The 13,904-nt window shown below is 41.3% G+C and overlaps 1 protein-coding gene across 2 annotated transcripts in view; it reads left to right on the forward strand.

Annotated features, from left to right (window-relative positions):
* The window catches only part of Corin (corin, serine peptidase), a 193,529-nt gene that overhangs the window by 50,749 nt on the left and 128,876 nt on the right, over positions 1-13,904 (forward strand). For both annotated transcript variants that reach the window (XM_041671466.1, XM_041671465.1), the window contains exon 4: positions 5,033-5,240. In XM_041671466.1, the coding sequence (XP_041527400.1) occupies positions 5,033-5,240 (208 nt within the window). The remainder of the gene's footprint in view (positions 1-5,032; positions 5,241-13,904) is intronic.

Genomic DNA, 13,904 nt, shown 5'->3' on the forward strand with positions numbered 1-13,904 from the left:
AAGATAATATTTGATATATTGTGAAAAGATGCAGGAGCACTTGAAATGGGATGCTCTTGGGATATGTTTGTTGTCTGAAAGCTTAGATTTCTGAGTCAGGCCTGTACTGTGGCTCCATTCCCCTCAAGGGCGGCTTAACTGTGATGATTAAACCAGTGACAAGGAGGGAATTGCTCCCTTTTGATGATCTCATGTGACGACTACACAGCCTCAATAAATGTCAGAAGATGACAACATAAGTATCATAATAGGAACAACGAAGACAGGGTACAGAAAGCAAAATGTTTGAATATGAATATAACTTCTGAGAAAAACAAAGAGCTGGGTCAAGTTGCTCCTTTTGCCATTTGAATCTTACATTTTTGCTGCTTGAATATTTAGTTCTGGTATATTTCTCAAAGGAGGAATTTTACATTTAAAGCCATCAGTTCAAATAATAATCAGAGTTTCTCCAAATACTAATTAGGTTTATTTGTGAATAGCAGAACCCTGCTATGGAAATATTCCTGACATAGTGCACTATGGGCATTCAAAGTGGAGGCAAGGGAAATCTCTTTTTGGTGGGAATAGGGATTACGTATTTTGTAATAATAATCCTTGACTAGAGGGATTAGCTCTACAAAGGTGACTACGTAAGGATAGTGTCCGTCCAAGATGAAGGAAATGGTCGCTGGGCAGATGTCCTTGGAGATGTATTTTTGTGTAAGTTTGCAGTGGTCCTTGTACAAGACTGTGGTCCCTACAGCCTTTTGTGATGGTTATTGTTGCCAGAAATTAATGCGTGAGAGCACGTTGTGCAAAAACATCCCCTATTAATTAACTCCATAATTAATTGTTAGGGTTGATACAGAGACTCCACTTGATTCTACGAATAGTCCTCAGCTCACTCTTAGTAAGAATAGGCAGGTTTTGGCGGTACATCTCTCCCTGGGGCGATGTGTCCTTTCTTTGGTTCCTTCTGAGCATCAGGCTCCTGGGCATACGTCTCATTGTATGAGCTAGGCACTGGATATTTATATGTATTTGTTCTGAGGCTCCTCCCCCACAAGACTGCAAACTTTAAAGGCAGGGACTTTGCTAGCTTCTCATTATTTTATCTGTGTCGAGAGAAGTGCCTGGCAGGCACTGGAGTACAACCGGGATTTGTCATGCGAGGAAAGAGAGCTCTGTGGAAGTCAGAACCATGGTACCCGGGGCTCTGCAGAACTGGTGTAGATTAGGTGAGAAGATGCCTGGGCTCGGAGACAGCTGCTGATGGGAAGGGACTTGAGCCTGGGCCGAGGCAGATCGAGTTAGAGTCCAACCCTGCCATTCTCCAGCTCTGTGGACTTTCGGGGAAACGACCCCACCTTGTTTCCTCAGCTGTGAATCTGAGAGAATGGGTTGTAAGCAGAGCAAATGAGCTAATGCCTGAGAATGGGCTGGGGACAATGCCGGGAGGGCTATGACCGCTCAGTCAATACCGAGCACGAAGATACACAGACAGAAGTGAATGCGAGAATGTTCACAGCAATGTCACCGCACAAAGGACTGCGGGCCACATGGGAAGTAGCATCAAAATTAATGACAGACTTTATGAGAGGAGCTAAAGGAAACTTTGGAAAGAAGGCCGATCCTGCCGTGACCTTCTCTCCAAACCACTGAGCGGGACTGTGTACAAAGAGCTTTGCCTCTCAACTTCACAGAGCCGCAGGCCTTGGAGACAGGCAAACACGTGTAAGGACATTGCCAGGGGAGACGGCCAGGCAAAACCATGGCTTAAAAATGCATTTGGGGCAAATTAGGGCAAACCGATAGTCTCTGATACAATCTTCTCTCCTGATGTGATAAAATTTAGACTAGCAGCCCTTTAACTAAAATGTGGGATTGTATCTGTTTCCTGATAGGATATCAATCAGACTGAAGATGGCAAAACTCTCTAGAAAGCAGATTTGTCATTATTTTCAATTTGAACAGCTCCTGCCTGTCAAGTAATAGCATTGCATATTTACTGTGGCTTTGTTCCTACTTTGCTTTCATTTAAAAAACAGATTTTATTTAATCTTAAGAAATATTTTTAAAAAAAGCACTGTTGAAATAAATGCAAGTCAAAAATGAAAGAATACTATTACTATATTGCATTGATCAAAAATGAGACAATTTGTGATTAAAAATGAGAAAGAATGTTACTGATAAAATAGAAAAACACAGTGCCAAAATGTCTAATGAGTGAAATAAGAGTCTTCCATCCCATAAACTTCAATATCCTTCCAAGACAGGCCAGGCCATGAATATCATCATTTAAAAATTATTATCAGTTCTTTTAAGTTCATTTATTTTATCTTATATGTATGAGTGTTTGCTTGCATGCTTTCCTGTACACTATTCGTATGCTTGGTGTCTTTCTTTGGAGACCAGAAGAGGTGTTGGATCTTCTGGGACTGGAGTTACAGATGATTGGGTGCCATCACCTGGGTACTGGGAATTGTACTAGTCTTCAGGAAGAACAGCCCATGTTCTTAAGCTCTGAGCCATCTCTCCAGCCCAGATGATCATCAATTTAAGGCTAGTTACACAGAATCTTAGATCATCTATGTTAGTTTAGACAAGTTAGCCATTTATTCTTTGTATTTACATTAGTCAAGTACATAAGAATTCTGACTTGGTAATTCCTGATAAAACGTAGAGCTTTAATGAACACAAGGGAAACTCCTGTGGAAGGAAGACCCACCTTTAGTTTCTAAGTGTAGCATTGAAATCCTACACTCTGAATCAGTGAGATCCCGGCAGGACAACCCCAATACAACCTAGAAGACCACTATGTTGGGTTATAAAAGCAAAACTCTCAAATCATGAGCACAGCTGTCAGGTGTGCTGTGTTTTCACGGCTTAGCATCCTCTTGAAAGGAAAGCTATTAGTCAGTGAATTTTATGACAACTGTCGTTGAATCATTGCTAACTAGAAGCACTTGCTTTGAATTGAGGCATCAGTGAGAATCAACAGTTCACCAGGGCCAGGCAACAGTTTTCCTCCTTCGGGTCTGTCTTTCACATCCTCCACCACAGTTTTGCATCCGAAGTAACTATTCTTCAAGATTAAATATAATAACCAAACAATAATGTCTATAAGGAACACTAGGGCCAATTATGTCCACTGTATTTTATATGTGTTCTCATGCGTCAATCCTGGCCTCTAATTTCCATGAGACTCTCAGGAAAGAAAAATGCCCCTGCTTTTCCTCCACCCTATGAAAAGCAAGTTTGATGTAGTAGAAACTGTAAATGAGCCCATTTTCAAAAGGCTGGTCCTCATCCCCACGGAGAAGCGACTTTTCACGGTGCACAGTACGTTGCTGGCTTAGGAAATAAATTTCTGCTGGTGAGAATGTGCACACAAACAATACGTGTTTCAAAGACAATGGAGCATTTTAGGAAAAAAATAATATTTGACCCACATGTTGAGGCAGGAGGGATAATGAGAAAGAAACACAATTGTCTGCATATAAAAGAGTTGCAGTTGGTAGCCTTTGAAAAGAATTCCTTTTTCTACTTTTTGGCCATGGGTGGATTCTTTCTTAGGTTTGTTGAGTACTCTGCCCAACCTTAAGTTTTACAGTTTTCCATGTCTCTTGCAATTATAAAGCAGTCTGTGGTCATTGTACCGGCCAGCACTGCCCTCCTTTGCGCCATCTGCCAACCTTGAATTTGCACGTGTTTTCAGCATCTAAATGGGTTCTTCCTCATGGATGTTCACATTCTCCTTCACCGTGTTCCTTCAGTGTTTGCTGTGCTATGGACAAGTACGGCCAATGAGTAACTGTACTAAAGGCTAGGGTACCTAAACAGCCTCACTCCTGTTACTGGCCTTCTAAGTTTCTGTAAGTCTCTTTTTGTTATCTTGTCTGCCTATTTCTGTCTGTCTATCCATTACCTTTCTCTCTAACTACATCTTTATGGAAGCTGTAGCTCCTTCCTTCATAAAGAGAAAATTCATGCTGTAGTGTTAGACTTGAATTTTATGACCTAATTGTGCTTTGGAAAATCAATCTAGGGATATAAGACATTGCTATTTGTGTCCTTCCCTTCTCTTTCTTTTCCTCTGTTGAAGGAAGGTTAATTTTTTCACTACATTTCTGAAGCTGGTGAATTTTATTTTTAAACAGTAGCTTGCATAAATAACAACAAATCTTAAGTTAACTTAAAAGTATTAAATGGTCATTAAACCCACATAAGAGTATAGAATAAAATGGTAAAATAAAAGAATCCTACGATTCCATTCCATGAACCCATACCAATATTTTGACTTATATTAGACTAAGCGTACATGTTCCGGGGTGGAAGAATTGGCTGGGCCATGGATCTGACATTGCCTATCAGAACTGACTATGAAAGAAAATGAGGTCGGAGGCTCTGAGATGATTGTGAAGTATGCCAGAGTCTGGATTGTAGGTCCTTGTGTCATTGTATGTATTTAGATAGACATATTTTTCCTAAGGGCTGTTTTTGCTTACCAGCTCATGCCCACCATTCCATATGATTAAATAGTCTTCCAAAGCACCTTACATATGGAGAGTTACTTGTTCCAGTGTCTGTTCATGTAGTTTAAACACATCTCCACTGTTGAATGCTTGGATTTCTGTCTTTGAAAGATAGTAAGCTCTGTATGATCCATGTACCCAAATCTACATTCACAACCATGACTATTTCCCTAAGATAAATTCCTGGAAGTGGCATTAGAGTGTCAAAGATTGTGGATGTTTAAACACATTGATACATATTGTTCTTCCCAGGTAAGTGTTCTACAGCAGCTCCCTATAAGAGAACTTTCTTCACTTTCTGAGGAAACACTGGCTCTCCCTCCCTTCATAAATATTACTAAATTGATTTCATTGTTATATTATACATATATATAAGTATGTGCATATAGTTTTACTATAGTTGTACTGCAATATGGAATATGTGCTACATTATGAACTCATTAACCGGTCGCAAGCGCTTAAGCTTGCAAACACAGATTTCTTATGTGACTTCTCAATGTAACTCTACTTCCCAGGTGCCTGCATGGTCCTCACTCACAGCCAGTGTCAGATTCTTCCGTACCACAGCACCATGGCACCTCTCTTGCCAATTGTCAAAACTATGGACATGGAGAAGTTCCTCAAGTTCTTCATGTACCTCCATCGCCTCAGTTGCTATCAACATATCCTGCTGTTTGGCTGCAGCCTCGCCTTCCCTGAGTGCATCATTGATGGTGATGACAGGTACTTTGGAACCAAATCATTCAATGATAAGAGCCCAGTTATTCTAGGGACAAGTGTCCACGAGGAACAAATCATCCTGTTACTATCTTTTATTTCTGCTGCTTTTAGGGGGAGAGAGGACCCACATCTGTCATAGCTAGTTCTAAGTCTCTGAAATGAAAGTATTTGGAAAATACAGATGAATTTTTATTGGAAGCAATTACCCATGGATTAGTTGGTGCTTTCGGGAGGATGCTCAATTGCTGTTTCAATAAGGGTCTGATAGAAGGGAAAAAAACACACCCAAAGGGGTAACTGAATGTTTATTGGTGAGACTGGTTATGGAGGTGTAGGAGGGGGAGAGAACAGGTGATGAAGAGAGGCACCAAGATGAGAGGGTGTAGCTCTACTAATGAAGGCTTGAAGAGAAGAAAAGGGTCCAATTAGAAACTCATAGCTAAGGGGGAGGGGTCTCCAGAATGCCAGTGCCATGACCCATGGCGACAACAGAGGAGAGAAATAAATACCCCAACCCTTTCTCCAATCATCCTTTCTGTCAGAGAGTTTACTCAATAGCAGGGGACAAAGACATCCAGTGCAATGGATGTGATCCAGAATCTCTTTAAACATCATTCATTATCTAAGAAGTTCCAAATCTTATTTAAATCAATTATGAATGGCATTCTGGTTGGTTCGTCTCATCAACATGAGGATCCAGTGCTCGGGCAGAGGGCTAGATGCGGAGGGACAAACAGAGACTATTCAATAAGATAGACATAATTTTTTTTTTTTTTTTTTTTGTTTTTTTTTTGTTTTTTTTTAAATTTATTTATTTATTAAGGATTTCTGCCTCGTCCCCACAACCGCTTCCCATTTCCCTCCCCCTCCCCCGATCAAGTCCCCCTCCCTCATCTGCTCGAAGAGCAATCAGGGTTCCCTGACCTGTGGGAAGCCCAAGGACTGCCCACCTCTATCCAGGTCTCCTAAGGTGAGCATCCAAACTGCCCAGGCTCCCACAAAGCCAGTACGTGCAGTAGGATCAAAAACCCACTGCAATTGTTCTTGAATTCTCAGTATTCCTCATTGTCCGCTATGTTCAGCTAGTCCGGATTTATCCCATGCTTTTTCAGACCTAGGCCAGCTGGCCTTGGTGAGATCCCAATAGAACATCCCCATTGTCTTAGTGTGTGGGTGCACCCCTCGTGGTCCTGAGTTCCTTGCTCGTGCTCCGTCTCCTTCTGCTCCTGATTTGGACCTTGAGATTTCTGTCCGGTGCTCCCGTGTGGGTCTCTGTCTCTGTCTCCTTTCATCGCCTGATGAAGGTTAATATTCCTGAGGATGCCTATGTGTTTGTCTTTGGATTCACCTTCTTATTTAGCTTCTCTAGGAACATGAATTATAAGCTCAATGTCCTTTATTTATGGCTAGAAACCAAATATGAGTGAGTACATCCCATGTTCCTCTTTTTGGGTCTGGCTTACCTCACTCAGGATAGTGTTTTCTATTTCCATCCATTTGTATGCAAAATTCAAGAAGTCCTTGTTTTTTACTGCTGAGTAATACTCTAATATGTATATATTCCATACTTTCTTCATCCATTCTTCCGTTGAAGGGCATCTAGGTTGTTTCCAGGTTCTGGCTATTACAAACAATGCTGCCATGAACATAGTTGAGCATATACTTTTGTTGTATGATAGGGCCTCTCTTGGGTATATTCCCAAGAGTGGTATTGCTGGATCCAGGGGTAGGTTGATCCTGAATTTCCTGAGAAACCGAAACACTGCTTTCCAGAGTGGTTGCACAAGTTTGCATTCCCACCAGCAATGGGTGAGTGTACCCCTTTCTCCACAACCTCTCCAGCAAAGGCTATCATTGGTGTTTTTTATTTTCGCCATTCTGACAGGTGTAAGGTGGTATCTTAAAGTTGTCTTGATTTGCATTTCCCTGATCGCTAAGGAAGTTGAGCATGACCTTAAGTGTCTTTTGGCCATTTGAAGTTCTTCTGTTGAGAATTCTCTGTTCAGATCAGTGCCCCACTTTATAATTGGGTTGATTAGCCTTTTACGGTCTAGTTTCTTGAGTTCTTTATATATTTTGGAGATCAAACCTTTGTCAGTTGCAGGGTTGGTGAAGATCTTCTCCCAGTCAGTGGGTTGTCTTTTTGTCTTAGTGACAGTGTCCTTTGCTTTACATAAGCTTCTCAGCCTCAGGAAGTCCCATTTATTCAATGATGCCCGTAGTGTCTGTGCTGCTGGGGTTATACATAGGAAGTGGTCTCCTGTGCCCATGTGCTGTAGAGTACTTCCCACTTTCTCTTCTATCAGGTTCAGTGTGTTTGGACTGATATTGAGGTCTTTAATCCATTTGGATTTGAGTTTTGTGCATGGTGATAGATATGGATCTATTTTCATTCCTCTACAGATTGACATCCAGTTTTGCCAGCACCATTTGTTGAAGATGCTCTCTTTTTTCCATTGTATACTTTTAGCTCCTTTATCGAAGATCAGGTGTTCATAGGTTTGTGGGTTAATGTCAGGGTCTTCTATTCGATTCCATTGGTCGACTTCTCTGTTTTTATGCCAATACCAAGCTGTTTTCAATACTGTAGCTCTGTAATAGAGTTTGAAGTCAGGGATGGTAATGCCTCCAGACAATCCTTTATTGTATAAGATTGTTTTGGCTATCCTGGGTTTTTTGTTTTTCCATATAAAGTTGATTATTGTCTTCTCCAGATCTGTGAAGAATTTTGATGGGATTTTGATGGGGATTGCATTGAATCTATAGATTGCTTTTGGTAGAATTGCCATTTTTACTATGTTGATCCTCCCAATCCAAGAGCAAGGGAGGTCTTTCCATTTTCTGGTGTCTTCTTCAATTTCTTTCTTCAAAGACTTATAGTTCTTGTCAAGTAGATATTTCACTTCCTTGGTCAGGGTTACCCCAAGGTATTTTATGCTATTTGTGGCTATCGTGAAAGGTGATGCTTCTCTGATTTCCCTCTCTGCTTCCTTATCCTTAGTGTATAGGAAGGCAACTGATTTTTTGGAGTTGATCTTGTATCCTGCCACATTACTAAAGCTGTTTATCAGCTGTAGGAGTTCTTTGGTAGAATTTTTGGGGTCGCTTATGTACACTATCATATCATCTGCAAATAACGAAAGCTTAACTTCTTCCTTTCCAATACAAATCCCCTTGATCTCCTTATGTTGTCTTATTGCTATTGCTAGAATTTCAAGCACTATATTGAAGAGGTATGGAGAGAGTGGACATCCTTGTCGTGTTCCTGATTTAAGTGGGATGGCTTTGAGTTTTTCTCCGTTTAATTTAATGTTAGCTGTTGGCTTGCTGTAAATAGCTTTTATTATATTTAGGTAGGACCCTTGTATCCCTATTCTCTCCAAGACCTTTATCATAAAGGGGTGTTGAATTTTGTCGAATGCTTTTTCAGCATCTAGTGAAATGATCATATGATTTTTTTCTTTCAGTTTATTTATATGGTGGATTACATTGATAGATTTGCGTATGTTGAACCAGCCCTGCATCTCTGGGATGAAGCCTACTTGATCATAATGGATAATTTTTCTTATGTGTTCTTGGATTCGGTTTGCCAGTATTTTATTGAAAATTTTTGCGTCGATGTTCATGAGTGAGATCGGTCTGTAATTCTCTTTCTTGGTTGGGTCTTTTTGTGGTTTTGGTATCAGGGTAACTGTAGCTTCATAAAAGGACTTTGGCAATGACTCTTCTGATTCTATATTGTGAAATACATTAAGGAGTATAGGTATTAGTTCTTCTTGGAAGTTCTGGTAGAATTCTGCATTGAAACCATCTGGTCCTGGGCTTTTTTTCGAAGGGAGATTTTTGATAACCATTTCTAATTCTTCGCGAGAAACCGGTCTATTTAGATCATTCACCTGGTCTTGGTTTAGCTTTGGTATGTGGTACTTATTTAAAAAAATGTCCATTTCTTTTGTATTTTCCAGTTTTGTGGCATACAGGGTTTTGTAGTAAGATCTAATGATTCTCTGAATTTCCTCTGTGTCTGTGGTTATGTCCCCCTTTTCATTTCTGATCTTATTTATTTGCGTGTTCTCTCTCTGTCGTTTAATTAGTTTGGATAGGGGTTTGTCGATCTTGTTGATTTTCTCCAAGAACCAGCTTTTTGTTTCATTGATTCTTTGGACTGTTTTCTGTGTTTCTATTTTGTTGATTTCAGCCCTCAGTTTTATTATTTCCAGTCTTCTACTTCTCCTGGGCGCGTCTGCTTCTTTTTTTTCTAGAGCTTTCAGGTGTGTTGTTAAGTCCCCAATGTATGCATTCTCCGTTTTCTTTAAGTGGGCACTTAGTGCTATGAACTTTCCTCTTAGCACTGCTTTCATTGTGTCCCATAGGTTTGAGTATGTTGTCCCTTTATTTTCATTAAATTCAAGGAAGACTTTAATTTCTTTCTTGATTTCTTCCTTGACCCAGGTGTGGTTCAGTAGTTGACTGTTCAGTTTCCATGAGTTTGTCAGTTTTTTGGGGGCAGCGTGGTTGTTGCCTTCTAATTTTAATCCGTGATGATCTGATAAGACACAGGTGGACACTGATATTTTTTTGTATCTGTGGAGGTTTCCTTTGTTTCCGAGTATGTGGTCAATTTTTGAGAAGGTTCCATGAGCTGCAGAGAAGAAGGTATATTCTTTCCTATTTGGGTGGAATGTTCTATAGATGTCTGTTAAGTCCATTTGCTTCATTACCTCCAATAATTCTCTTAATTCTCTATTAGGTTTCTGTCTGATTGACCTGTCCCTTGGAGAGAGAGGTGTGTTGAAGTCTCCTACTACTAGTGTGTGTGGTTTGATGTCTGCCTTGAGTTCTAGTAATATTTCTTTTACATAAGTAGGTGCTTTTATATTGGGGGCGTATATATTCAGGATTGAGACGTCCTCCTGATGAATTGTTTCTGTTATGAGTATAAAGTGACCGTCTCGGTCTCTTCTGATTGATTTTAGTTTGAAGTCAGTTTTGTTAGAAATTAGTATGGCCACACCTGCTTTTTTCTTAGGACCATTTGCTTGAAACACCTTTTCCCAACCCTTTACTCTGAGTAGGTGCCTGTCTTTGTGGTTGAGATGTGTTTCTTGCAAACAGCAGAATGTTGGATCCTGTTTTCGTATCCAATCTTTTAGCCTGTGCCTTTTTATAGGTGAATTGAGCCCATTAATATTAAGTGATATTAATGACCAGTGGTTGTTTACTCCGGTTATTCTTATTGCTTTTGGTAGTAGAGATTGTCTCCCTTCTTTGAGATGTGCTCGTGAAGGGTCATTAGATGCCTGGGTTATTGTAGGCAGTGTTGGCAGTGTTGGATTCCTTGGGTTGCGATTTTCCTTCTATTACTTTCTGTAGGGCTGGATTTGTGGCTACGTATTGTTTAAATTTGTTCTTATCCTGGAATGTCTTGTTTTCTCCATTGATAATGAACGATAGCTTGGCTGGGTATAGTAGTTTGGGTTTGCATCCATGGTCTCTTAGCTTCTGCAGAACCTCTATCCAGGACCTTCTGGCTTTCATAGTTTCCATCGAGAAGTCAGGTGTAAGTCTGATCGGTTTACCTTTATAAGTTACTTGCCCTTTTTCTTTTGCAGCTCTTAATATTTTTTCTTTAACCTGTATATTTTGTGTTTTGATTATTATATGGCGAGGAGATGTTTTTCTTTGATCCAGTCTGTTTGGTGTTCTGTATGCTTCTTGAATATTTAAATGAATATCTTTCTTTAAGTTGGGAAAGTTTTCTTCCATAATTTTGTTGAAAATATTTTCTGGGCCTTTGAGCTGTGACTCTTCTCCTTCTTCTATTCCTATTATTCTTAGGTTTGGTTTTTTTATTGTGTCCCATAGTTCCTGAATGTTTTGTGTTGAGAATTTGTTGGCTTTGCTGTTTTCTTTGATCTGTTCGTTTATTTTCTCTATGGTGTCCTCAGCATCTGAGAGTCTTTCTTCTAGCTCTTGTATTCTATTGATTATGCTTGTTTCTGTAGACTCTGCTCGTTGGCCTAGATTTTCCATATCCAGCTGGTCCTCAGTTTGTATTTTCTTCTTTGCCTTCATTTCAGTTTTCAATTCTTGAACTGTTTCCATTACCTGTTTGATGTTTTTTTCTTGGTTTCCCAGGGTATCATGTACGTATTTACTCATTTCTTCAAACTTTTTGTTATACTTCTCATCCATTTCTATAAGGGCATTTTTTACATGTTGTTTAAGGGACTCTATTATCTTCATAAAGTCGATTTTTTCCACTTCTTCTGTGTTAGGTTGTTCAAATACTTCTGTTGTAAGATTATTGGGTTCTGATGTTTTCATGTTGTTTTTCGGATTATTGGGAGAATTCTTGCCTTGGCGTCTGCCCATCTCCTCCTATTGATCCTATCCAATGGGTCCTTTAAAAACCGGATCAGGTTTCCCTGCTGGCCAAGGGCTCCGCTTACAAAATGCCCTCACTCTCTTTCGTGGTTCCTGCTGCAGGCCAAGAACCCTCTCACCCCTCTGAAGGATCTTCAGGACAGGACCAGGCTCCCCTTGTGCCAGTGACCTGGCCAACCAAAGGCCTACCTCTTTGATTCAATTGTAGTAGGGCGATCTGCTCTCCTTATTGCACGCCTGTCCCCGCCGCTTGGGTCTGCCTCTGTGCCGGTCCCCGAAAGCCTCTTCCCGTATGCGGTGTTGCTCCGCCGCGTCTGGCCGCCGCCGCTCCGCCGCGTCTGGCCGCCGCCGCTCCGCCGCGTCTGGCCGCCGCCGCTCCGCCGCGTCTGGCCGCCGCCGCTCCGCCGCGTCTGGCCGCCGCCGCTCCGCCGCGTCTGGCCGCCGCCGCTCCGCCGCGTCTGGCCGCCGCCGCTCCGCCGCGTCTGGCCGCCGCCGCTCCGCCGCGTCTGGCCGCCGCCGCTCCGCCGCGTCTGGCCGCCGCCGCTCCGCCGCGTCTGGCCGCCGCCGCTCCGCCTCTGTGCGTCTGGCCGCCGCCGCTCCGCCTCTCTAGACATAATTTTTAATAACAGTCACCAACCCCAAGAATGTCATGGTTATTTGAAGTACCAAATGTGTATTTGGAGAATTTCAAAGCATATGGTAAGTACCTATTCACATACAACTTCAATTACTTTCCGAATTGAAATGTTAGGAGCTTTTCAGAATACTAATAGAAGAACACATGTCATCTTTCAAGTGTGGTGCATCACGTTATTAGTGATCATTTCAGTAAGTGTCGTATACACTGCTTAAAGTGTGTGTGAAACACAGGGCACACGGGTTTCAGACAAACACTTGCTATTTTCATCACCAGCTGCTGCACTGCTATCGGGCTGAGGCAGAGCAGAAGCAGTGGATGCTGACCTGTAGAAATAAAGGACTGGGAGCATGTGCAGAATTCAGAGAAACTTGAATCACCCAGGAGTCAGGCACAGAAGTTGCTTCCGTGGGACACAGACCGAGAAGCGGGATTTGATCTTTCTTGTGGATTAAAATACAGGATGCTTGTGTGGGCTGTCAGTATGAGTTGGTGGCATAGTGCTTGCCTTGTGCCCTGCACTCAAAAAAAAAAAAGTTAATCACCAAGAGATGCTTTATTTTCCCAGACTGTGGCGACATAGTTGGTGGCTGTATTGGTTTTCTTGGGTTGCTTTAACAAATTGCCACCTGCTGACTGGCTTAAATAACAGAAATGTCTTCTATGGTTCTAAAGGCTGAAAGTCTGGGAGTCTGCACGGCTGTCTGGTTCCCAGGACTCTAGGGAGAATTCACTTTTCCTTTTGCTGGTTTTTTATTATTTCTGTTCCTTTGTCTTGGGCCCATGTTTCTCCAGTTTCTGCCTCTGCCATCACAGAGCATCAATGATATCAATGACTGTCTGCAGCTCTTCCTCTTCTGTGTCCAATAAGGATGCTGTCTTTGGATTTATGGATCCACACAATCTAAGATAAGAGCTTCACCTCAAGATCCTTAATTGTACCCACAAAGACCCTGTCTCCAAGTGAGGTGGCACTCCCAGTCCTGGAGATTACCATGTGGACCTCTTCCTTTGAGGCAGTGGTTGGGAGAACAGAGTAAGGGAGCTGTGTGTCATGGCTTTCTCACCCACAAAAGAGAAATAATAGTTAGACTCATGTTACAAAATTCATGGGAGGATTTAATGACTTGTGGGGCCTGGGACACTGCCTGGTTCTTAGAAAAAGCTCACTAAATGTTAGCAATAACTGTAAAGTGGTGATTTGTGAAGGACAAGTAGAATTAATGGAGACCACAAAAAGTACTTCTAATATATATATTACATGTGAAGGATTGCAAAAATAAATAGCTAGATAAATAGATGCTAGCTAGCTAGATAAAATGGAGTACTCCTTTGCTTAAAAAATTACATAAAATGCCAAAGGTTTTTTATTTTTGGAACTGGATTCTTGTCTCATTTTTGTTTCATTCCAAGAATTTCACTTATAGCTTTTAAGTTTAACTTCTCTGTGGATTCATGCATGCACACAGGAAGTCAATGAAATGGAGTGTATTCAGAGTCTTGGAACCACTAGGTTCATTATGTTGATCCTCTTAATTCTAACCCAGTCTCTGTTTGAATAAACACTTTTGAGCTGTCCACAGTTTCCAGGGCACTTTAAGATAAATTTGTTTTTTCCCTTGACCTGATTTATCCTTTGATAA

Source organism: Microtus oregoni, unplaced genomic scaffold (assembly GCF_018167655.1).
Source record: "Microtus oregoni isolate MIOR12 unplaced genomic scaffold, Mior012 000021F_ref0000039, whole genome shotgun sequence".
Lineage (NCBI taxonomy): Eukaryota > Metazoa > Chordata > Mammalia > Rodentia > Cricetidae > Microtus > Microtus oregoni.